The 22343-nt window shown below is 66.1% G+C and overlaps 1 protein-coding gene across 3 annotated transcripts; it reads left to right on the plus strand.

The window, feature by feature from the left end:
• Positions 1 to 503: 503 nt before the first annotated feature.
• On the plus strand, positions 504 to 21799 carry ARHGEF16 (Rho guanine nucleotide exchange factor 16). 3 transcript variants are annotated; one of them, XM_034671635.1, is made up of 15 exons: positions 504 to 633; positions 8048 to 8651; positions 10416 to 10461; positions 11538 to 11707; positions 12816 to 12872; positions 13245 to 13405; positions 15649 to 15801; positions 15939 to 16068; positions 16966 to 17040; positions 17286 to 17378; positions 18334 to 18485; positions 18839 to 19033; positions 19934 to 20007; positions 20568 to 20669; positions 21189 to 21799. In XM_034671635.1, the coding sequence occupies exons 2-15, from the start codon at positions 8067 to 8069 to the stop codon at positions 21326 to 21328; spliced, it is 2133 nt and encodes a 710-aa protein (XP_034527526.1). In that variant the 5' UTR covers positions 504 to 633; positions 8048 to 8066; the 3' UTR covers positions 21329 to 21799. The 3 variants fall into 3 exon arrangements, with proteins under 3 accessions (XP_034527526.1, XP_034527527.1, XP_034527525.1); XM_034671636.1 differs by lacking the exon at positions 504 to 633 and adding an exon at positions 4939 to 7114; XM_034671634.1 differs by lacking the exon at positions 504 to 633 and adding an exon at positions 4939 to 6291.
• The last annotated feature ends 544 nt before the right edge of the window (positions 21800 to 22343 follow it).

Here is a 22343-nt window from a genome sequence, read left to right on the forward strand (position 1 = left end):
TAACCCCCTCCCAACTTGAAAGTATATGATCAGCTCCTCCTCGGGACCCCAGCACAGCTCCTTCTGCCCCCGGGTCCTGTCCCCTTGCTTTCATAACACCACCCATTTTGCATGGAAGAGGTTTCAAGAATTCTTTCTTGACTGTTCGCTCCAGGACCCCAACATCTCACATCCACAACCACACCATAAAGGCAGCCAGAACACGTTGTGCCATGCTGGGCCGCCTTCTGGCCGCCACTTTTCAAAGAATCCAGAAGTTGGGGCCTCTTCTGCCTTGAAATAATCAGGTTCCCCGCAGAGCTAGTCAGCTTCCTGGAGGAGGCGGCAGCCTGCCCTTGCCTGGAAGGACAGTGAGAGCGGATTCAGGCTCACAGCCGCGCCACCCCCTCCCCAAACCCGCAGGCGGCGCCGCGGGCGGGGTGGGCGGTCCGGGGGCGGTGCCGCCCGCGGCCTCCCAAGGTGAGCCCGCCCTGCCAGCGGGTCACGTGAGTGGGGGGCGGGGACCTGGGAGGGACCCGGCGGTGGCTCCGAGCGCGGCCGGGATCCGCCGCCCCACCGGGGCGCGGAGCCTGGAGGCCAGACCGGCCGGAGTCGCCACCCGCTCGCCGCCACGTCGTCCGCCCCGCGGCGCAGGTGAGCCTGGGGACAGGTGAGCGAGCTGGGGGCGGGGGAGGGCCCGGTGACCCCGGGGCGCCTTTCCTCCCCTGCGCTTCCCTCCGCCCCTCGCAGCGCTGCGCGGGTCGGCGAAACTTGACGGCCCCGTCCCTTCGCCCGGGCTGGCCGGGGACGGAGCCCGCAGGACGGGCGCGGCCGACCCGGGGCCGGACCCCACCCACGGCCTCGGGCGTCCTGCCCAGCCTTCCCGGGAGCCCAGGGGGCCGCGTCTGCACCCCAGAGGGGACGCTTCTGTCGCAGGCTCTTGTGTAGACATCAGAGCCGGGAGAACCTTAGGGAGCCCCAGGACCTTTGAAGATAGGGGTCGGCAAAACCATCCTCCCCAAAACTCTGGAGAATCTGCGGCTCAGACCGCTGTGGCTCCAGAGTTAGCAGCCCCCCAGCCGAAGCCCCTCCCTCCAGCAAACCAGAAACAACCGGCTCGCCAACCCTGGTGGGTGTGGGGGGGCAGACCCAGCGCAGGGGGTGTCCTGCTCACTCACGACTAATGGGGGGAAGGAGGGAGGAGTGTGGGTACAGCCGGGGGGCCCTCTTACCACTGACCAGCCTCAGTTTCTGCATCGGAGAAGCAAGAATCCCTTTTGAGATTTGAGTTGACCTCAGCCCAGCACTGAGCATGGGGGGACCTCTCATCCGACCTGGAGCCCAGGAGGGCCTGACTCTTGTCTCTGTCCTTGAGGTGAACGGTCTGCCCCTCCTAGTGTGGGGGCTCGGGCGGGGGGCACTTGTGGAGTCCAACCAGGACCAGCAGGAGGGCTCCTGGCCCTTTACACCTGTCTACCCTGACACCCCCTTGGCCTAGTGCTTAGGGGTGCAGCCCCTGGATTCAAATTCTGGGTCCGTGTGAACTCAGGCGAGTTACGTAAGTCCTCCGGGCCTCAGCGTCCTCATCTGTGAAAGGGGGGTAGTCAGAGTCCCCACAGAGAGGGCACAGGGTCAGGGGCAGCTGAGCCTCTGCTCTGGGCACTCCCCTGACTGTGCCCACGGGCCATAGGAACAGAACATCTGCGGGGCAGGTGAAAGCGCTCCCGGGGCTCCCCCGAGTGCTGGAGGGAGACAGTGGCAGGAGGCGGGATCTTGGGGGTTCCCGGAAGAAGTAAGGTCTTCAGTCACTTGGACTGAAGTCACCTGGAGAGTAGGAGGGAGGGAGCCGAGCAGAGGGCCCCCTCCCACTCCGGGACACCTGCAGGGGAGAAACGTGGGCTGTGGGCTGGGAGGGCTCTGGCTCCCAGGGCTTCTCTCCGACCCTGCACGGACAGCCCCTGACCCTGCACGGACAGCCGCTCACCTGCGGTTGGGGAAGCCAGGCAGGCGGCCCAGTGGCTTGCGGGGGTCCCCACGGGAGCTGGCCCTGAGGACTGCAGTCTCCGTGTGCGTGATCTGACAGGCACCACCACTCACCCTGCGTCCGGAGCCCAGAGTTTTAGTTTCGGTTTCCAGATGGGTGGTGGCCACTTGTCTTCTTCTCCTGTGGCAGTTTCATGCGCGAGCGACCACCCGTGTAGAGGGGCGTCTTTATTTCTGGCGAGAATCCCTGCTCGCCTGCTGTCCTGTCCGACAGGGACCTAGGTCCACACAGACTTGGCTTCTGGCCCGGCTGTCTGCAGACAGGCGGCCTGACCCCACCTGTCTTCCTCATCTGTCAGGGAACATACCACCTTCCGGAAGGAAGGTCGGTGAGGAACTACAGACACACTGGGGGAGAAAGCATTTGGAAGACACCTGCTGGTCACCGGGCCAGGCTGCCTGTCAGGGCTCTGCTTTCCCATCGGGGGCATCGTTGGGGCAACACAACGTGTGTCAGCCAGGTCTGGGCCAGGGGCCAGGTTTATGGGACTTCTGGGCTGAGAGACAGGAGCCCGCGAGCAGTGGGCGGGCCTGTGGGTGGGGGGCACTACAGGCTGAGCCGGGAGGGTGGGCTTCTCTGTGACTGTTACCTGCGCCTGGAAGCTTCATCGCTTCTGTGCCAGGCAGGCACAACACGGCCTCTCCCTGCTGCCAGGCTGAGCGCGAGGCTGGGTGCGACCAGGGGGGGCTCCCTGACCCCCACCGTGAATGGGGGCCCCCTGGTTGGCAAAGCCAGGCTCTCCATCTTGGCACTTCAGACATTTGCTCCAGAAGGTTCCTTGTTGTGGGGTGCCCATGGTCTCCACCTACACGCGCAGGGCTAGTAACTCAGCCCCAGCTGTGACCTCCGAGAATGTCTCTAGACATTGCCAAGTGTCCTTGGGGGGGGGCTGCCCCAGCTGAGAGTCCCTGAGCCACCCCCAGCCGCCTTGCAAATGGAACCGTCGGCTGTGCGCTGTGACTTACAACGCCAAATCCTGCCCCCAATTTCCTGACTCCGAGGTTTGAGCTTGGCCGGGCAGAAGTACCCAAGCACAGGACCATCACTGCGGCCGAGTTAGCCTGAGCAAAGGCCAGGGTCGGCCAGACGGGGCTGGAGAGGCCGAGCCCCACCAGGCAGGGTGGGGTCGGCCAGACCTAGAGGCCCCAGGGATGGAGTGATTTGGGTCCTGGTGGCTGTGGAAGTGGCTGGGACAGAGCCACAGGTCCAGGCCAGGCTGATCCCACACGCAAGGGAGTGGGGGAGACAGCGTGGAGCCCGCCCGCGTCCCAGGAAGCCCGTCTGTCGGAAGAACGAGGGAGCGGGGCCCCTGCCGGGCCAGTCGGGTCACCTGTTCCTTCCCCGAATCCACCTGCTGCCATTCCTCCGTCCCATGTCGCAAGTGTCCCTTTCCTGCCCTGCACGTGTGGCGGAGGGAAGTTCAGCGCCATGGATTGCCAGGACCCAACAGTGGACCAGCCTCCCCAGCCCCCCAAGCAAAAAAAGCAGGAGGTCACCCAAAAGTTGCCCACATGGTGGCACAGACGGATCCGGAAGCCTCTGAGATGCAGCCCCGGCCATTCCTGCTGGCGGGAAGCGAAGTGCCTGCATGGAGCCCCAGGGCCTGTGGGGAGGGTGTGGCTCGAGGACGAGGGGACCGGGGCAAGTACTGTGATAGCTGGCGTTCACGCATCAGTTCGGGAATTGCACCTCGCTCTGTGGGGCTGTGAACAGGCAATTGTCCCTGCTCCCAAAGGTCCCACAGACTCATCAGGGAGACGGACGTACGGCACGCAGCCCTCATGGCCCTGGGCTTCTCTGGAGGAGCTCTGCGGGGCCACCTGTGCTGTGACCCAAGTGGTCACTGCAGGGCATCTGGCCTCCCTTCCAGCAGCGCTCCTGTGCAGACGGTATGGCTGGCGTTTGCCCGGAGGCAGCTGAGAGGAGAGTCGGCCCCTCCCTTGCACTGGCCCCAGGACACCGGGCAAAGGCCAGCAGCCAGCGAGGACACTGGAAGAGCCGCTCTGCAGAGCCGGCCAGCCAAGGGAGAGGCTGCGGGGCGCAGACGCTGGGGTACCGGGGGCCCAGGGAGCCTGCGGGCAGCCCCTTGGGCTCACGTGTGTGCGCACGCCCGCTCACCGGCCTCCTGACGCTCGGCCGGTCTTCTCTGCACCGTCCAAGCAGACAGCCAGCAGGACCACCGGGCGTTTGAGGACAGCCTGGTGTCTGTGAGGAGGCAACAGAGGCCCGGACAGAGGAAGCAGGGACAGGCAGGGACAGAAAGGAACTAGAAGCATCCCGGAACGCTTCGGAGTGGTACTCCGAGTGAAGAGCAGGCGACGGCTCCTTGCAGGACGGTGCGAACACCTGTGCTGGTTTGGTGGGAAGGCTGGACCCTCCCACGGGGGGGGCCGACGGATGAGAGCGCAGGACGGGAGAGGCCGGGGTGCAGAGGTGACGCTGGGGCCTTGAGTGCCCACTCCAGGCTGCCCTGGAAAGGGGCTGGAGAGAACAGGTGGGAGAAAGTATGGAAGAAATACCACCGGGATACGCCCAGAGCCGCAAGACCAGAGGACGGGGTTGGGAGGAGGCCCGAGTCCGCGGCTCGGGGGATGGACTTGGAGCCATCCCCGGGAGCACCAGAGCTCCCCAGCAAAGCGGGGAGCCTCAGGCCACAATCCAGGGAGGCGAGGTTGGAGCGTGTCCGATGTCTCGCTGGCGGGGGAGCACTAGACCTGAGAAGAGGCTCCCCCATTCTGGAAGAAACCGTCTCCCACGGGACTCTGATCTCACCCGGTTACCAGCCTGAGGGACAAAGATCTCCCTCGCGTGAGGCCGCCTTGTAGCCTGGGATAGGTGGGGGGCTCCAGGAAAGGACGAGACTGGGGGTGGGGGCGGGGAGGGGGCTGGGAGAGAGGATAGGGTCTCTGGGAAAACACGGAGCCAATGCACTGACCACACAGAGCATGTGGTCACGGTGGACAAGGCAGGGACGTGGACAAGGCAGGGACGCGGAACACACGGGGGAGCGGAGCAGGAGGAAAGCCGCGGGTAAACAAGAGGGAATTATTAACGAGGGGAGGCGGGTGCCGGGTCCTGCTCCTGCTGCTGGGCCGCTGTGCTGACACAAACACCCCTGGGGCACGACGCCTGGGGCTGGAGTCCCGTCCACGCGGCAAGGAGAGGGTGGCCGGGGCCTGCCGTTAGGAGCTTTTCGGGGAGCAGAAGTCAGGGGAAAGCTGTGGAGCCTGGAGCAGCGGCCTGTGGGGGACAGGGCCGTGGAGCGAGGACCCTGTCTTTCATCACAGGCTCTTGCTGCTACTTGCGTTTTGGACCCGTGTCCAGGGATTTCTGGTAAACCAAACGTGAGGAGGAAGACGACACGGGGGTGCCCATGTGGGCGGTAGCTCCCGAGAGCTGGCTCTGGTCCCAAGGTCCTGCAGAGCCTGGGATGGCACCTGCTCTCCAGTAGGCCTGGTCCCTGGACTGGTGGCAGCCCAGGCCTGTGGGTGCGGCCACCTCGCTGGGAACAGAGGTCACACCCGGCGGTGGCTCACCCGACTGTTTCCTGTTGGGGCACCTCCGGCCCCAGAGTAGACTTTGCCCTCCCCTGGGAGAGCCGTGCCCCTGGCTGGGTCCAGCATCTGGGGTCCAGGGTCCAGGCCCAGAGGACGGGCCAAGAAGACCCAAGCCTGGGGCCTCAGATCGGACGAGGCAAAGGAAGGACGGCACGGGACAGGTGGAGAGCAGGCGTGGTGCTGGCTTCGCGGCACTGTGGGCTCCGTGCAGCACCCGCGGTCCACGCCTTGTAGAAGAGAGGACTCAGAGTTTCCAGTCTCCGGGCTACCTACCCCCTCGGGTGCACTTGGCTTGGCCTGCAGATAGATTGAAGTCTACCAGAAACTCCTTTCTCGGGCCGGCTAAATGCAGATAAAGTTAACGTGGGGGTGGGTGAGCCAGGATGGCACGACCCGCCCGCCCCAGCTGCCGGTGACTCAGAATGTCCCCAGGAATGTGTGGGCCGTCCTCCAGGCGTGGGGGTGGCTGGGGCTCCGCGGGCGGCCCCCCTCCCTGTCGCCAGGAGGCTCAGCCACGCGCCTCTCTGGGATGGTTTTAGCAAAGAGCGTGTGTGCTGGGAGCGGGAGCCTGGCTGCTGCCGGCACCCCGACTGTGCTGTGGTTTAGGCCCCTCTGGAGCCCGGCCACCCCTCGGGGAGGGATTCTGGAGCTGAGGCCTAGAACGTCCCAGAGGAAGCACTCTGATGCAAGGTTGGGCGGCGAGTATGGGAGGTAGGCCCGGGCTGGGACCTGCCTGGTGTGTCTTGGCACAGATGTGGTGGCGTCCCTGGGGTCCCTCGACTCCAGACGCCCAGCGCCCACCGGCACAGGCCCGGGCACCTCTGGCTGCAGGGCCCCCGGGGTGGGAGAGAGCAGGTGACACCGTCACTCTCAGGGCCTTCGGAGAAACTGGGGCTGCACCCCTTCCCAGGTCTGCAGGCAGCGCGCCCCAAGGCACCGCGGTGACACTGAGCAGAGCCTCAGCCACCCGGGCTGGTGACTTGGAGACATCATTTTTCCATCCGAACAACAGCCTTCCCCCCTCGCCTGGCCCTTGTAACGCATACCAGCCGTGTTTGTGAAAAGGGTTCGGATGGCGGTCCTGTTTGCTTTTCTTAAAATTAAAAGGAAAAGCTATAGAGTGAGTTTTGTCCGGTCCTACGAAGCTCTCGTAGGCTGGCGCCGGTCCCACTTGTCGGTCAGGAGCAGGAGCGCGAGACGGCCATCCGTCCCACCCGGGCCGGGTCATCGCAGCATCGTGGCCCTGCGCCCGACCTCTGCCTGCGCCCTCAGGAGGTGGGCCTCCTTGTCACCCCGCCCATTTGCTGGTTTGGAAAAAGCAGCAGAGGGCAGTGACGGTGGCCAGCAGCCCGTCAGGATGGGTTGGTCGCAGCCAAGAGGCTGGTGCCCAGGACGCAGGAGGCTGGCGTTGGCTCTGGCTGGCCCCGAGTGGAAAGGTGGCGGTGGACCTGTCCACACCGGCAGAGCAGGGCACCCTCAGCCGAGATGAGCCAGGCTGGGCTGAACACGCAGCCCACGGGTGCTTACGGACCTGGTCAGTAGGCTCTGCACGTCTGAGGCACTCAGGGCCCCAGGAGGGAGGGGCATCCAAGGGATGCAGGGAGAGCGGGCTGGGGCTGGGGCTCTGCAAACACCTCCCTCCCCCTTTGCATTCACACACACAGGCAGTGGCCGTGCCCGGCCAGGCTCTGGAGAAAGGGATTGTGGCCCCGTTCTGAGTGTGTAAATGCGGGAAAATGCGAGTGTCACTGGACGTGTGACAGCTGGCCATGGTATATCACCACATGGGGCCGTGAAGAGAAAGAGTCTGGACTCACACTGGCCCGAGTTCAGATCCTGGTGACCCACACCTCCTGTCCCACGTCCCAGGCTTCTCGGGGCCTCGTTTCTTTAATTTGCAAAATGAGACTAAAGGCAGCCGGTGTGTTTGGGGGCGGGTGAGGGCATACACCCCCGCCCAGCCCGGCGGAGCCTGGCCCCGCGTGCTCTGGAACTTGGGGGCGAGGCAGAGGCTGGGGCCACGGCTGTGTTATGTGAAGCAGGCCTCAGAAGAGCCCCATGGACGGCATTATCCTCCCTGACCAGGAAGAAATGGTGCCAAGAGGCCCAGGGCCGGGGCAGCACGGGTCTGCAGGGCCCCGGGTCTGTGCGCCCCACACTGCCCCATGCTTACACCCCCAGTGTGGGAATTTGTCTTTGGTGTGCGCACCCACCCGCAGAAGCAGTGCTCGCCTGTCCTCTGCCCCGGTCCCAGCAGCCCGGGGCCCTGTGGGCCTGAGCTTCCGGACCCTCCACACCCCTCCCTGGGGAGCCCTGGTGGCCGTGGGCCATGCGATCCCCAGCTCTGCTCCAGGCAGAGTCCTGAGCAGGGTCTCTGGCCAGGACGGATGCCGGGAGGCCGTGCATGGGCCCGTGTGCAGGGGCGCTGCGGGATGGACGTCTGCTCACCTCTGTGCTTTTGCCCCAGGACACTGTGGCCACTCAGCATGTCCCAGCGACACTCAGACAGCTCCTTGGAAGAGAAGCTCCTGGAATACCGTTTCCACTCAGAGCTGCGACTTGATGCCAAAGGGAACCCGGCGTCCGGGCTTCCGATTGTCCGGGACTCCCTGCAGGTCAGGGACAATGCCGCCTTCCAGTTCGACTCCTCAGTGCCCCCACCTCGGTCCCCTAAGGAGGAGGGGCCACGGGCCGTTGTCCTGAGCACGCAGAGCCCTGCGGCCCTCAAGATGGGCACTCAGCAGCTGATCCCCAGGGGCCTGGCCGTGTCCAGCAAGGCCAAGACCCCAGCCCGCCACCAGAGCTTCGGGGCGGCCGTGCTCAGCAAGGAGGCTGCCCGGCGGGACCCCCGGCTCGTCTCCGCCCCCAGCTTCTCGCTGGATGACATGGACGTAGACACGGGCCCCGAGGGGGCGCTGAGACGGAACTTGCGGAACCGATCGTACCGGGCGGCCATGAAGGGCCTGGGGGCCCCGGGCGGGGAGAGGGCCCCCATCCAGCTCAGCCCTAAGCTCCAGGCTCTGGCCGAGGAGCCCAGCCCGTCTCCCGCTCGATATCCGGCCAAGAATAAGGTAGGAGCCTGTCCTCCTGGACCCTGGGGAGGGGACCGTGCCTCGAGGGGCCTCTCCTGATGGGGCAGCTGCTGCTCAGTGGGCACCGACTGTATGCAGGCTCCCGACCTCGTTCATCCCAGTCAAGTGTGGCCGGCAGACCGTGAGCACGGGGCTGAGGCTCAGAAATGTCGAGCGGTTTCCCCAGGACCCCAGGCTCTGGGGTCCCCACTCTCAGCCACAGTGGGGAGCAGAGCCTCTCTCTCTGAGCCCCACAGGGAGCCAGCCTGTCTACGGGACAAGGTGCAGGGAGGGCTTCGGAGCAGCGCCTGGCTTGGGTCGTCTGTCCGAGGGGACCCCGTTGGGGGCTCAGGAGAAGCCTGACGCCCTCCTCTCCCTGCCCAACAGCCCTCTGCCTCGGTGTTCTCGAGAGGACGGGACTGGCACAGGGCCGGTGGGAAGGGCACCCTTGCTCGGGGGTCCCGCACCCAGAGTTGATGTTCCAGCGGTCGCCTCTGCCGGGGAGGCTGCCCCGGACTGTGAGCTGTGGCCCCCGCCTGGGGAGAAGCCCAGCCCGCTCGTCAGTGCCGGCAAGCCAGCACGCAGAGGGGAGCCCTGGGCCGTACCTTGGCTGCTGTCCTCCGCTGAAAGATGCCCCTGGCTTTGGAGGTGGGGCACAGGCCCTGCCGTGCCCCCCGAGACACTCAGGCCCCAGGAGCTGCTTCAGGAACTCGCAGTGTGCAGCCCAGGGCCAGGCGAGCTGCCTGCTCCCTCACTCGCGGTCGGTTCAAGCATGCAACAGACGTGTCCCGAGTTCTCCCACACCTGGTGCTGGGGTCCCCAGAGAGCTCCCAAGGCAGCGAGGGGGCAGGGGTGCCCTGGGGTGCTCAGGTCTGGGCTGGGGCAATGCAGGGGGCTGATGGAGCACAGAGGAGGGGCTCAGGGCAGGGCGGGGTGGGGAAAGGGTCCAGACGAGGAAGGGCTGAAGCAGAGATGAGAACAAGGGCGCAGACCTGGAGGCAGGAGGGGCGCTGGGGGGGCACGGGGGGGGGAGCAGGGCAGGTGTGGCTGGAGTACCACACCGCCCAGCCCAGCAAGGGGAGTTTTCAGGCCCCGACTTGTTTGAGAAACCAGCTCTTGCTTTCCTGGAATTGGCTCAGGTTCCTGGTCAGGAAACACAGTGTCCCTGCCAAGAAGACAGGCTCTGAGGGGACAGTTGGTGGGGCCGCATGTGGGGGGCCCCCAAGAGCCCTGCACCCCCACTTGCCGCTGCAGTCCTACCAGCAGCGACTGGGACCCCAAACCTGTGCTGGGAGCTAAACTCTGCCCTTCCTGCCACCCCAGCTCCCACCCCTGTGCCTTCTCGGCCCCCTCCGACCAGACCTGTCCAGCCTTGCGTGGGCTTCCCTTCACGTGAACCCAGTCCGAACACCCCACTTTGCTGAGCACCCGCTCTTGATTAGTTCAATCCTGCTGCCTCCTACTCCTCCAGGCAGCCCTCCTGGATCTGCCTAGCTCTCAGTCAACCTGCCCTGCCTGCTCTGAGCCCCCATTCCACCCCGTCCTACCTGCCCAGCCTCTGCTTGGTGGCCTGGCATCCCTTGTGGAGCTGACATTTATTAAGCTTCTCCTGGGTGCCCAGCAGAGCCCCCTCCTGTTGAGACGGCTTCACGCGAGGCACTCCGGGGTCTCTGGGCCCCCAGGGTGGAGGGCTTGCTGCAGACTCACGCCTGCCTCCCCGCCCCGCTGACAGCTGCTGTTTCTGTGTCTCTCCTGTTTGCACAGAGGACACTGGGGCGGAAACGTGCACACAAGGGCTCCTTCAAGGACGGTGAGTGTGGCCGAGGGAGGTGACCTCAGGAGGCCACTGTGGGCCAGGCTGGGCCCAGGTGAGGCTGGTCTTTCTGGGGCCGCTGGGGGGCGGGGGAAGGCTGGTGCGCTCCAGGGAGAACATGCTGGAAGGATTTCTCCAGGGACAGGAAGTCCCAGTGGCTTGTCTATGTCGTTCTGGTGGGTCTAGAAAGTTCCCTTGCACTCTTTTCTGCAGTGTTTCAGGGCAGGGGACAGTCAGAGCCCCTGCACTCACCCCAGGAGATGTTTGTTAGCATGCGTGTGCCAGGCCTATAGTGGCTGCACCAGTGGGACCAAGGTCAGCCAGAGGGCACTGGCCCTGGGGTGTAAACACCCACATTGTGTGCATTGCCCATACTTCTCGCAGGGTACAGGAAGCCCAGTGTTGGGGGCTCAGGAGGGCCCAGAGCAGTGCATCCAGCCTGCTGAGGGATGGGATGTCAACGGGACCCCACAGGGAGGTGGGGGGAAGGGGCCTGCCCAGGCGGGGTGCAGCACCCAGTGGCTGTGAGGGGCAGGGTGCTGAGGGTGCAGGGGCCCAGCCAGCAAGGGCCCTCCCTCCCTGCCAGCCCCCGGCCTCTGTGGACAGCCGTGGGCCTGGGGTTGGGGAGGAGGCAGGATCCAAGCCTCCCAGCCCAGAGAGAAGAGCAGCGATGAGTAGGTCTCGGAGGCAGTATGGGAAGGAGGGGCATGGGGGCTGCCCTGAGCCAGAGAGCCAGAGACCGCACCTCGGGGGGTGGGCTCTCGGGAGCCAGCACCCAGGGCTCTCGGCCCAGCCTAGGAACAGCCCCACCCAGGACGGCCCCTGTGGCTCTGATTCGTCGGCTCAGCCCTGGTCTGAAGGTGCCACATTCTGCACGGGGACACCACCCCAGTGCTGGGCTGGGCCTGGCGCAGCCATGGGAACCAGCCAGCCCGAGGGGAGCGTGCTCTGGGGGGCCCTGCGCCGCCTGATGCTCTCAGGGCCCCCTTGGGAAGACTTGGCCTGCAGGTTCCCGGGGGGCCACACCTGCTCAGAGCCCCCAGGCGTGCAGGTGACACCCCCCCTCTCCCCAGACCCCGGGTTCTACCAGGAAATCCGGGAGCGGGGCCTGAACACCAGCCATGAGTCCGACGACGACTTGCTCGGTGAGCCGTCCAGCCCGGAAGGGACGGGAAAGGTGGATACCCCCATCGTAGTCAAGAGCTACCGGCCTGCCCAGATCACCTGGAGCCAGCTCCCGGAGGTAGGGCCAGGATGGGGGTGAGGCCCTGAGGCCGAGCCGTGGGCGCTTGGCCCCTCGAAGCCAGCCTGGGTCCTCCCGGTGTGGGGAGGAGCCTTCCAGAAGTACCCTACTCTGCCCAGCTTGCAGCAGAGGGCCCCATCCTGGTGCCCTCAGAGCTGCCCTGGCCCGAGGACACTGTGGGTTTGGGTCCCACGGGGGGAGAGCCGTGAGGGCCGCGTGCCATCGGTGCGTGTATGACGAGCCTCCTGCACGTAAGCCCCTTGCCCTCTCCCTACTCCGACTGACCTGCCGGAGCTGTGGACAAAAGGACCCCCTTCCGAGGGCCCTGCCCCCAGGACAGTGCCAGGAAGGTCCAAGTGGGAGACGGGAGGGAAAGGGAGAGGACCGGCCCTCAGCTTCAAGAGAGCCACATGCCACTGTCCAGCTCCCACCTCACCCTCCACACCTGAAATGGGGCAGGTCCCTGCCCGGCAGAGCCTTGGGGGCCCCAGGGAGAGCGTGGCTGGAACGGAGGTGCTGGTGCCCCGAGCAGGCATGTGGGGAGGTAGCTGTCGCTACCCTAGGAGGACAGCGCACTCCTGACGCATCCCCTGAGAGCCGGGGACAGACCTGCCCTGTAGCCTCTGGGCATGGAGGGCGGCTGCAGGTGTGTGGGCTCCTGGGTCGGGGTGGGGTGGGCTCCTGGGTCGGGGTGGGGTGGGTCCCAGGACATGCCGCTGGAGATTCTGATCCCGGCCACCTGAGCTTGGGGGCTCAGAGCCCAGCCTCCGGGCGGGATGAGGAGGCAGCAGATTACGCACCCGAATGAGCAACCTTTCACCCAGGGCCACCTGGGGTCACGGAGCCTGAGGGCATGGAGCGCTGGACCGGCCCCCCGGACCTCCTGGGCAGGGCGCACACTCACCTGGGCCAGTGTGTCTGAGTTATGGCCCAGTCCCTGGCACGCCTGTCGGCCCCCAGGCCAGCTCTGCGGGACAGAGCCCCCTCCCCACCCAAATGGTGTCTGCCAGCCGCTCCCTCTGGAGGCCCATCTTCTTCCCCGGCAGAGGGGAGGCCGGGCTTCTGGGATGGGCAAAACCCGGGACTCCCAGGCCTGTGCCGTCCTCAGGTGGTGGAGTCCGGCCTCCTGGACGAGCTGCCTGCTGAGGAGCGCAAGAGACAGGAGGTGAGGGGCCGGGCGGGGGTCCAGCCCTGTGCCCAAGACTTGGCGTGGGCCACACAGCACACATGGGGCAGGACAGCAGCCACGGCGAGGCGTCCCGCCTCCTGGCCAGGCACTGGGTTGGTGGCTGATGCCCCTGGCTGGGAGGGGGGGGGTCCGTCACCCCTTCTTGGACGCAGGTGGGGTCCTTGCCAGGGTCACAGCTCACAAGAGGCCGAGCTAGAGCTTGTGCAGATGTGGGGCTCTCGTCCCCACGGCCAGGCTCACAGCCTCACCCCAGGTCTAGTCCGAGGGCCCGGGTCCAGCCTGCCCTCTGCACCTGACCGTGTCCCCGAGGGGCACAGTGGCCCAGGCAGCTGCTCTCGCCCCCGCCAGGCCATCTTCGAGATCCTCACGTCAGAGTTCTCGTACCAGCACAGCCTGGGCATCCTGGTGGCCGAGTTCCTGCAGTCCAGAGAGCTGCGGGCAACCATGACCCAGACGGAGCACCACCACCTCTTCTCCAACATCCGGGATGTCCTGAGTGCCAGTCAGAGGTGAGGCGCGAGCCCGGCTCTCCACCGTGCCTGCGAGGGCCGCCCGCCCACCCCTGGGGCAGCACGGCGGGGCGGCGGCATCTCAGGAGGCTCCCGGTCTGGGACCACTGGCTGGGAGGGGACACGGGGACCTCTTCAGGCCCTGAGGCCACCAAGCTCTGGGCCCCAAGACAGGCTGAGCAGCCCGCCCCCAGCACCCTGTCCCTCGGCTGCTTGAGAGGGCGGAGCACCTGCCAGGTGACGGGCACCTTTCAGCCAGGACGTCAGATGCAGGAGGCCGAGTGACAAGGTGTGAGCAGCCACGGGACGAGCGGGCAGGAGGGGCGTCGAGTTGCAGCCTCGGGTCGTGTTCTGCCCGGCGGTGGCCGGCGCCCGCCTGCGGCTCCGGTTGCAGGGCCCAGCGGTGGAGGAGGAGCCGGGTGTGCAGCCGCGGGCCTGCGTGGGCCTGTGTGCGCGCGTCCGTGTGCCGGAGTGAATGGGTCTCTGTGTTCGCACAGGTGTGTGCATGCATGCGTGTGCACACATGTCCCTCTGTCAGTGTGTATGTTTACTCCCATGGAGGGCACAGCCCAGGTGTTGGACCGCAGGAGACCCCGGGACCCCCTCCCTCACGCCTCAGCGTCCTCCCTAGCCTGAAGAGGTGCGACCCCGAGCCCCTGGCAGACTAGGATAGGGGCAGGTGGGAGAAGGGGGCTCAGCCCGGTTCACTCACATCAGCATCAGGCCGGTCCCGGAGCCCCACCTGCTCCTGTCACCTTTGTGCTGAGCTGCCATGTGGCTGCTGCCGACCTCCCCAGGGCCTCTGGCTGGCCGTCGCGGTCCCGGGAGACGGTCCAGCCTCCTCCCCCAGCCGGGTCCTGGCAGCTCCTAGCCAATCACAGTGGCCTCCCTGGGGTTGGTTATCTTCGGTCAGCAGCTGATGGCTACCTTTCCCAGAACTTTCTTAGAGGCCCTTGGAATCGCCTGGGGGACGTGCTGACCGGCATGGCCTGCCCACCCAGGCACAGGCGTGTGGCCCTGTCTCTGGGCGGCTGGGGCCTCCCATGCCCCCCCTGAAGGGGCAGTGTCCTCATCCATTCCTGACACAATGTCCCCCTCTGCCTGGGCTGCCCAGGAGCTGTGCCTCTCAGAGTTCCCTCTCATGGGATGCATGGTATCTCTGAGGTTGGAGGGTCAGGCTGGGGCCCAGCGAGCAGGGTCCTCTAAACCGGGGCCTTGTTCGCCCTCCCTGAGACCCCCACCTGGTAACCAAAGCAAGGCCGCCATCTTCCAGGGGGGTAGGGTTGCACATACTTCCCCCTGCAGGGGGTACCCCTGTCCCAGGTGCTAAGTGGGGCTGACAGCAGGCCCCGTGGTGCCTGCATTGTTGAGGGCCTGGGACCTCCTTCCCGCCCTGGCCTTGTCCCCCAGCCCTGACTCGTTGTTGCACTGTGAGATTCCACCCTCCCACCGGGCCGGGTAAGCTGGCTGTCCTCGGCCTGATCAGTCCCCAGTTGGGGGTTTGGGCTGCCTGGGGGGTGGATGCGTGCTTGGGGACGCTGTTCTCGGCCCTCCAGAGGTCAGCGAGCTGTCTTATCTCCCAGACAGAGCTGCCTCGGGCAGTCCCAGGAGCCCAGCGAAATGGGCTTTCAGAGTCAGGGACGGGAGACACGCTGTCATTGCAGGAGTCGGAAAGCCAGGATGGGGCCGAGGAGCCTCCGGAAAGGGGGTGGGAGGACCTCCCAGCTGCCTTGACCAGGGCCTGGAGAGGTGATGGGGCCTCGGGTCCACCAGATGTCCTGGTGCCGGTCCAGCCAGGCCCAGCTGTGGCAGCCCCGGTCAGCGTCCTCCCGATGGCCAAGGCCTGGGTTACAGATGATCTCCGAAGGAGACCCTGAGAGGAAGTCCACCCAGAGCCCCCGTCTGCCCACGGAGCTGGGCAGAGGGTACCAGGCTCCAGGCAGGTCTGACCCAAGTCAAGGGATTCAAATCAGAGTGACAGGTTCTCTGTCCTGTGGTGTCTGCTGGAGTCTTGCCGGAATCTAACAGGAAGTGGCCTCGGATGTGCCCAGCTTTTTCAGGCTAAGAGGCTGATCTGTCCCGGGGGGTTCCCTGGGAAGGCGGGGCTCATGGCCAGGCGCGGGCGGCCGCTGTGTTCCTGCCGCACGTGCGTGATTGCCCACGTGTGTGCCCGTGTGTGTGCCCGCGTGTGCGCGTGCCTGATGGTGGACGGCCGGGCCTTTACCGCGTTCCCGCCCCGTTAGGTTCTTCGAGGCCCTGGAGCAGCGGCACAAGGCGCAGGTTTGCGTGGAGGACATCAGCGACATCTTGGAGGAGCACGCCGAGAAGCATTTCCACCCCTACATCGCCTACTGCTCCAACGAGGTCTACCAGCAGCGCGTCCTGCAGAAGCTGACGTGAGCGCGGCCTCCCCGCGCCCGGGGTCGGCACTGGGCGCCCTGGTCTGGGAGCACCCGGCTGCTCTCAGCCCGGCTTCTGCGGCTGCACCTGGCCTCCCGCCGCAGCTGACAGAAAGCCCTGCTCTCTGTTGCAGAAACAGCAACGCTGCCTTCCACGAGGCCCTGAAGGAGATCGAGAAGCGTCCGGCATGCGGGGGTCTCCCCATGATCTCCTTCCTGATTCTCCCCATGCAGAGGGTGACCCGGCTGCCCCTCCTGACGGACGTGAGTATGCCGTGCAGACCCCTGCCAGGGGAAGGAGGCCGGCCCGGTCCCCCGCTTCAGGTCGGCACTGCCCCTCACGACCCCCTCCCTGTGCTCCTCGGTCCTCATGAGACGGCTTTCATGGCCTTCACCCACCAGGCTCGCTTCCTGGAGCCTTGCAGAGCTTTGCGGGTTTGCATCCACTTCCTTGAATGTTCACGTGGACGGGGCAGAACCAGCCTGGGCGCCACTCACTGGGCCTCCGCGGATGGAGAGAGGGGCCCCGGCGAGCTCACTGCCCCTCCGCGGATGCAGAGAGGGGCCCCGGCGAGCTCACTACTCCCTCCGTGAATGCAGAGAGGGGCTCCGGCGAGCTCACTGTAGCAGCTCATGCCCTGAGATGCCTGCTTGTGGGGCCGAGGGGCAGTTGGAGAGGAGAGGCATATGTGCACGCGCACATGTGTACGCACACGCAGACGTGTACACAGCCCACACGTGCGCACATGCGCAGACACGGGGGGGGGGCCTGCTAGGCCCCCGGAGGAACCATGTGGCTCATGCTTGGAGGATCCCCGGTCCCGGCCAGATGGGACGTCAGCCCTTCCGGGATCCTCTCAGAAGCGTCGAAATAGAGGCTCTGGGGGCTTCCCCAGACTGGGCCAAGACAGCTGAGGACTGGAAGGGCTGGGGTCCTGGGAAGGTGCTGTCTCCAGGGTCCCACCCACCTGCTTGACCTGGCAGAGACGTTTGGGGGCTGTGCACCCCCATAGGGCCTGGCAGGAGCCCGTTGGACACGGGCTTTCAACCTCCCTGCGGCCCTGGGTCTGCTGTTAGTGGGGGGCCTCTGCCGCACGCAGGCCCCGAAGCCTGGAGTGCAGGAGGGTACGTGGTGCCTGACCGGCGGGGTCCTCTCTATAGACTCTCTGTCTCAAGAGTCAAGGCCATCCCGAGAGATACAAGGCTGCCAGCCGCGCGCTCAAGGCCATCAGCAAGGTGAGGAGGGGGGGTACCGGGACCAAGCCCAGCCCCCAGCCCCCACTCAGTGGTGAGGACCCTGAGGGCAGGCGGGCCTCCACGTCGTCCATCTCAGGCTTTCCATGGTGCTGATGGGGAAACCGAGGCCCAGAGGGAGTGGGGCTTGAACCTGACTGGCAAGCCATGGAGGGCAGCAGTGAGGACATCCCCGGGTGTGGGGCGGCGGCCCGCAACCCACAGCCTGTTCTCCGGGCCCCTTGCAGCTGGTGAGACGGTGCAACGAGGGAGCCCATAAGATGGAGCGCACAGAGCTCATGTACACACTGCACACGCAGCTGGACTTCGGCAAGGTCAAGGTGGGCGCTCCGACCCCTGAGCCAGCTCCTCGGAGGTCGGGGTCACAGCCCCCTCCCTGCTGGGGCCTGGGGCCTCTGCCTCTCCAGGCCTGTTTTCCCACCGGGCGCGTCCCTTGTGACTCCCACCCCACTTGGCCACAGAGGCTCAGCTCTGCCGCCCTCCTGCCTGGGGCTGCCTGGGAGTACGGTCCCTCCGGCCTGTGCCCCACCCCCAGGGCTGCCCCGAGGGGCTGCGTGAGAAGGGTCGGGCAGCAGGCCGGGCCGGGCTCCTCCCAGCACGCTGAGAACGGGAAAGGACGGTGTCGGGGCCAGTTTAGGTCTTGGGCCTCCCTCAGTTCTGGGGAGGGGGCCTAGACATCCTACAGGACCCCCAAGCAGGCGGGGCTCAAACCTCTGTCCCCACCAAGCCCCCAGGGGAGGGGCCATCCAGCAACAAGTGAGGAGCAGATGGACAGATGCTTCCCCATGGGGCCGCGCTGCAGGAGTGGGCCAGGCCCCTACTTGTCCTCAGCCGGGCTGGGCTGCTGACCTCCAGAGGCTGCCCAGCAGGGGAGCAGTGCCGTGGGCAGGGCCGGAGGGCCACGGAGTGGTGGAGGGAGGTCACAGAGGTCCAGAAAAGGGTGTGAGGGGAGTATGGAGGCTTCCCCAGGGACGGCCTTTGCTCCGCGGCTCAAGGGGAGTGCTACGCGGGTGCCCGGAGAGCCCCAGGGCCTGGCCGGAGGCGGGACGGGCCTGTCCTGGTTGCTGAGCGGGATCTGGCCCGGGACCTGGCCCAGAGCAGCTGTCCCATTTGTGCCTGTCGGCCAACTGAATAGCCCTTTGTTTGAGGCAAGGGCACATCTCCCCGTCCTCCTTGGTCCAGCCAGGGAGGCTGGTCACCCAGTCGTTGGAGGCAGGGATCCTCGCCCATGCTTGACCCCCCGAACTCAGGCACCTCGCCGGCTCTTCCCTCCAGTCCCTCCCGCTGATCTCTGCCTCCCGCTGGCTGCTGAAGCGTGGGGAGCTCTTCGTGGTAGAGGAAACTGGGCTTTTCCGAAAACTGGCCAGCCGGCCCACATGCTACCTGTTCCTGTTCAACGACGTTCTGGTGGTCACCAAGAAGAAGAGGTGGGCCACCGCGGGTGCTGGGCTGTGTGGCCCTGCCATGGGGGCCTGGAGGGGCGTGGGGGCAGTGGCCTGACCCTCCTCTGCCCTCAGAATTGGGGGGCCTGGCCCGGCATGTCCACAGCAGCGGCCTGTGTCCCCCGACGTGTGATGGGGGCTGGCCGGGTGCCTCTCACTGCCTGCAGACCTGGGTCTGCCCGCCCAGGCCACAAGGGCGAGAACGCACATGGCCTCTGTTTTCTGGGGGGGCAGTTCTTAGGCACATCCTTCTGGCTGTCTGCCCCCCAGCTGGGCAAGGGCCCCAGGCTGCCCACAGACCCCCTGTCGAATCTGGCCGCACACCTGTCTCCCTGCAGTGAGGACAGCTTCATGGTACAGGACTATGCCCAGGTGGACCACATCCGGGTCCAGAAGATGGAGCCCTCGGACCCCTCTCTGCTGGGGGCCGGTGGCGGCAGCCGCAGCTCCTCAGTGCCACACCCCTTCCAGGTGACCCTGCTACACAACAGTGAGGGCCGCCAGGAGAAGATCCTGCTGTCCTCCGACTCCGCGTGAGTCAGGGAGGTCTCCCGGGAGGAGGGGCTCATGCCGACGAGTTCTTGAGCACCTGCTGTGTGCCCGGGACCGCAGCAGACGCTGGGGGCGGTCTAGTGCTCCCAGAGTTCGCACTGGTGGGAGGGGGACAGGTCAGCCACAGACAAGCAACTGGACTGTCGGTGTGTCCAGGGGCGCAGATGAAGGAGGAGGACAGGGCAGGGAAGGGAGCGCCAGGTGGGGGCATCCTGACTGGCACAGGGCCATTTGGGGAGGAGAGCCTGGCAGACGTACAGTAGTGCAAAGGCCCTGAGGCAGGGGGCCTCTGGTGAGGAGGAGCCAGGAGTCTGGCAGGGCTGGAGCCCAGGTGCCTGCCAGGGGGTGGGTGGGCAGTGGTGAGGTCAGAACCATCTGGAAAGGGGGTGGGCCGCACACAGACAGCTGCCAGCACAGCGGGGGCTCAGCAGACCAGGGAGGAAGGGACGAGGGTGGCTTGGTCTCCATGCTCCCTCCAGATGGGAAGCTGAGGCTGAAAATTTAAAACCGTGAACTGACACGGGCGCAGGGCCTGCAGACAGGGTGGCCTGGGGTGTGGGGGTGCGGCTGCCGCCTGACTCTGGGACCCCGGGTAGGTGAGACCCAGGGTCAGCCTGCCTGCCGCTCCTTCTTGCCCTGTGACTTCCCACACGTGGTCTCTGAGTTTGTGAGGGTCAGGGAGGGGCGCCCAGGCAGCATGAACCTTCATCTCCACTGCCTATCACACCTTGAGTGCTATGGGGGCTCCCTCAAGGAACCCCCGGCCACATGACCCCCCCATCTGTCCACGGTGCCACACGGGGGGCGGGGCATGTGAAGCCAGAGGTCCCCAGGCTGGCGAGATTGGCCGCAGGGCCTCACACCCCCCTCTCCAACCGCAGGAGTGACCGGGCCCGGTGGATCACGGCGCTCACTCACCAGGAGAGGCAGGGCCAGGGCCCCACCAACAAAGGAGGTAAGTGTCTGCTCCGCCCTGAACAGGGCTCCGAGCCCCTTTCCCAGGCCTGGGCAGGGGGTTGGCATGGAGCTGAGAGGCACTGTCCAGCCCTCTGTCCTTGCCATTGCCTGCCCCCAGGGTGACCCCCAGGTGAGGGATCCCAGAGCCGCATACGTGTGTATCCATCTGTGCACAGGGATCCAGCTCTGTCCCCGAGCCTCCCCTTCTGTGCAGGGGGAGAGAATGCTGCCCCATGCCTGGGGACTGGGGCCCAGGGACTGGAGCCGACTGAGGCCACAGGGGCAGCCGGCTGGCCCATCCATCTGTCACCTGGCTCCGGCGCCGCCCCTTAGAAGCCAGGTGCTGGTATTTGGGCCCTGAAAGCAGGAGCAGCCTGTCCTGTGGCCCCCGGAGGGAAGCCGCCGCGTGTCCAGAGTCCCCCCAGGCCCCACCGAGACCAGGCCACGGCGGATGTGTTAGGAGGTGGAGCCCTGCCCAAACCATGGCTGCAGAGCTCCTGGCCCTTGCCCTCCTGGGGACAGCTCTGTCACTGACACTGCCCCCCCCCACCCCCGCAGACCTGCTCCAGGTAGAGATCACCAGGGCCTACTTGGCCAAGCAGGCGGACGAGATCTCGCTGCAGCAGGCGGATGTGGTCCTGGTCCTGGAGCAGGAGGACGGTGAGCGGCACGGCTGGGCCCGGGTGCTGGCGGGATGTAGGTGGGGTGGACCCCAGAATGAGAGTCCCCGCCAGGGTCTGGAGGACACCAGGTGCCGGCAGCTGACCCTGCACCTGGCCCGCAGGAAGCGGTTTCTGCACCTGCTCATGGGGGGCCTGATCCAGGGCCCCTCAGTACCCTCCCTCAAGGACCTCTTCAAACGTTCCTGAGTCACAGGATCAAAAGCAGCCCGTCACTCTGCTCAGCAGGAGGAGAGTCCTGGGGGCCCCTGCACCCGCCTGCACAGGGCACGCGAAGCTGGCTGGGGCGAGCTCAGCTCCTGAAGCTAGTGTCCAGGCTGAGTGGCTGCCGGAGAACCAGGTGGCCCTGTCACCTGGAGCTGGGCCGTCTTGGCAGGAGCGGGTGGTGGTCTGCTTTACGGGAGGCCTGGACCTGGCATCTTCTGGAACAGTGGCTCAGAGGGTCAGAGGGCTGGGGGTGCCCAGACCCTGCCCTCACCTGCCCCACATCTGTGTTCAGGATGGCTCTACGGCGAGCGGCTGAGAGATGGGGAGATGGGCTGGTTCCCTGAGGACTTTGCTCGGTGCATCACCAGCCGCATGGCCGTGGAGGGCAACGTGCGCAGGATGGAGCGGCTGCGTGTGGAGACGGATGTGTAGCCTGCTCTGCCCGGCACCTAGGCCGGGCTCTGCTTCCAGCCACACTGCAGTGAGCGGCCTGGCTCCTGAAGCACGGTGGGCTTGTCCCAGGAGCCTGAACAGTGCAAGAGGCCCCGTGGTCTGCAGTGCCGGATCCAGACTGTTCCAGGGGGGAAGATCACACGTGCCGCCAGCCCCAAGGAGCACCCTCCAAGCCAGCTCTCGGGGCCACGGCGGCCTGAGCCCTGGCCAAGCCCCAGGGAGGAGCCCCGCCCCTCCCCCAGCACCCTGTGCATCCTCCAGGCGGTTGTGCAGGGCTCATGACGCAGGATGCGGGCCTGGCTCCCTCCCTTGTCCCCATGTGGGACAGAGGGCCTGGGTGTCCAGGGTGGCCACACTTCCCGAGAGGAGGTCTGGCTGGAGGGAGGTGACCCTGCAGGGCCAGTGCTGAGATGCTGAGGTTTTCATAGACATTAAAGTATTTCTTTAACACCTGGGTTTCCACGGGAATCTGTGCCCAGGAGGCCAGATAAGTCCCTGCAAAATGCCCCGGGTGTCGTGGGCCAGGCCTGGCTCCCCGTGTGCGAGCACCTATGTCGGGTCCTGGGGTCTTGCGTGGGCCTCCTGTTCACGGTCGCCCCATGCTCCTGTGTGGCCTGGGCCTGACTGTCCGCGTGGAGCGTGGTGGCTCCTGACCCCCACCCCCACACACTCCCTTGCAGGGCTCTGGCCAGTGGGTCTGGGGTCCCCGCTGGTATGTCCCCCCAGCCTCCACCTCCCTCACAGCCCATCTGCTCCCCCAGGCCCTGGACGTGCAGTGGGGAGGGGCAGGCTGGCCTGGGCGCTTGGCTGCTATGCCAGGCAGGAAGGCCGGGTCATGCCCTGCCAGCCCCGTGATTCCCCTGCCCCTGTCCAGCGCCCCGCTCAGCGTGGGCAGTGCTGTCCTTGGGGTGGGGGCTCCCAGCATTAGAGTCTGCCCTGACCCCGCTGGGGCTCCAGCTTCGGTTTGAAGGCCGGCGGTGCGGCTCCCTACCTC

This window comes from Ailuropoda melanoleuca, chromosome 11 (genome assembly GCF_002007445.2).
Source record: "Ailuropoda melanoleuca isolate Jingjing chromosome 11, ASM200744v2, whole genome shotgun sequence".
In the NCBI taxonomy this organism is placed as follows: Eukaryota; Metazoa; Chordata; class Mammalia; order Carnivora; family Ursidae; genus Ailuropoda; species Ailuropoda melanoleuca.

Coding starts and splice junctions, on each gene's coding strand:
- ARHGEF16 (XM_034671634.1), top strand. CDS start 5,927: ATGCAGATAAAGTTAACGTGGGGGTGGGTGAGCCAGGATGGCACGACC. Junction 17,379..18,333: donor TGGACTTCGGCAAGGTCAAG/GTGGGCGCTCCG, acceptor TCTTCCCTCCAG/TCCCTCCCGCTGATCTCTGC. Junction 18,486..18,838: donor GTGGTCACCAAGAAGAAGAG/GTGGGCCACCGC, acceptor GTCTCCCTGCAG/TGAGGACAGCTTCATGGTAC.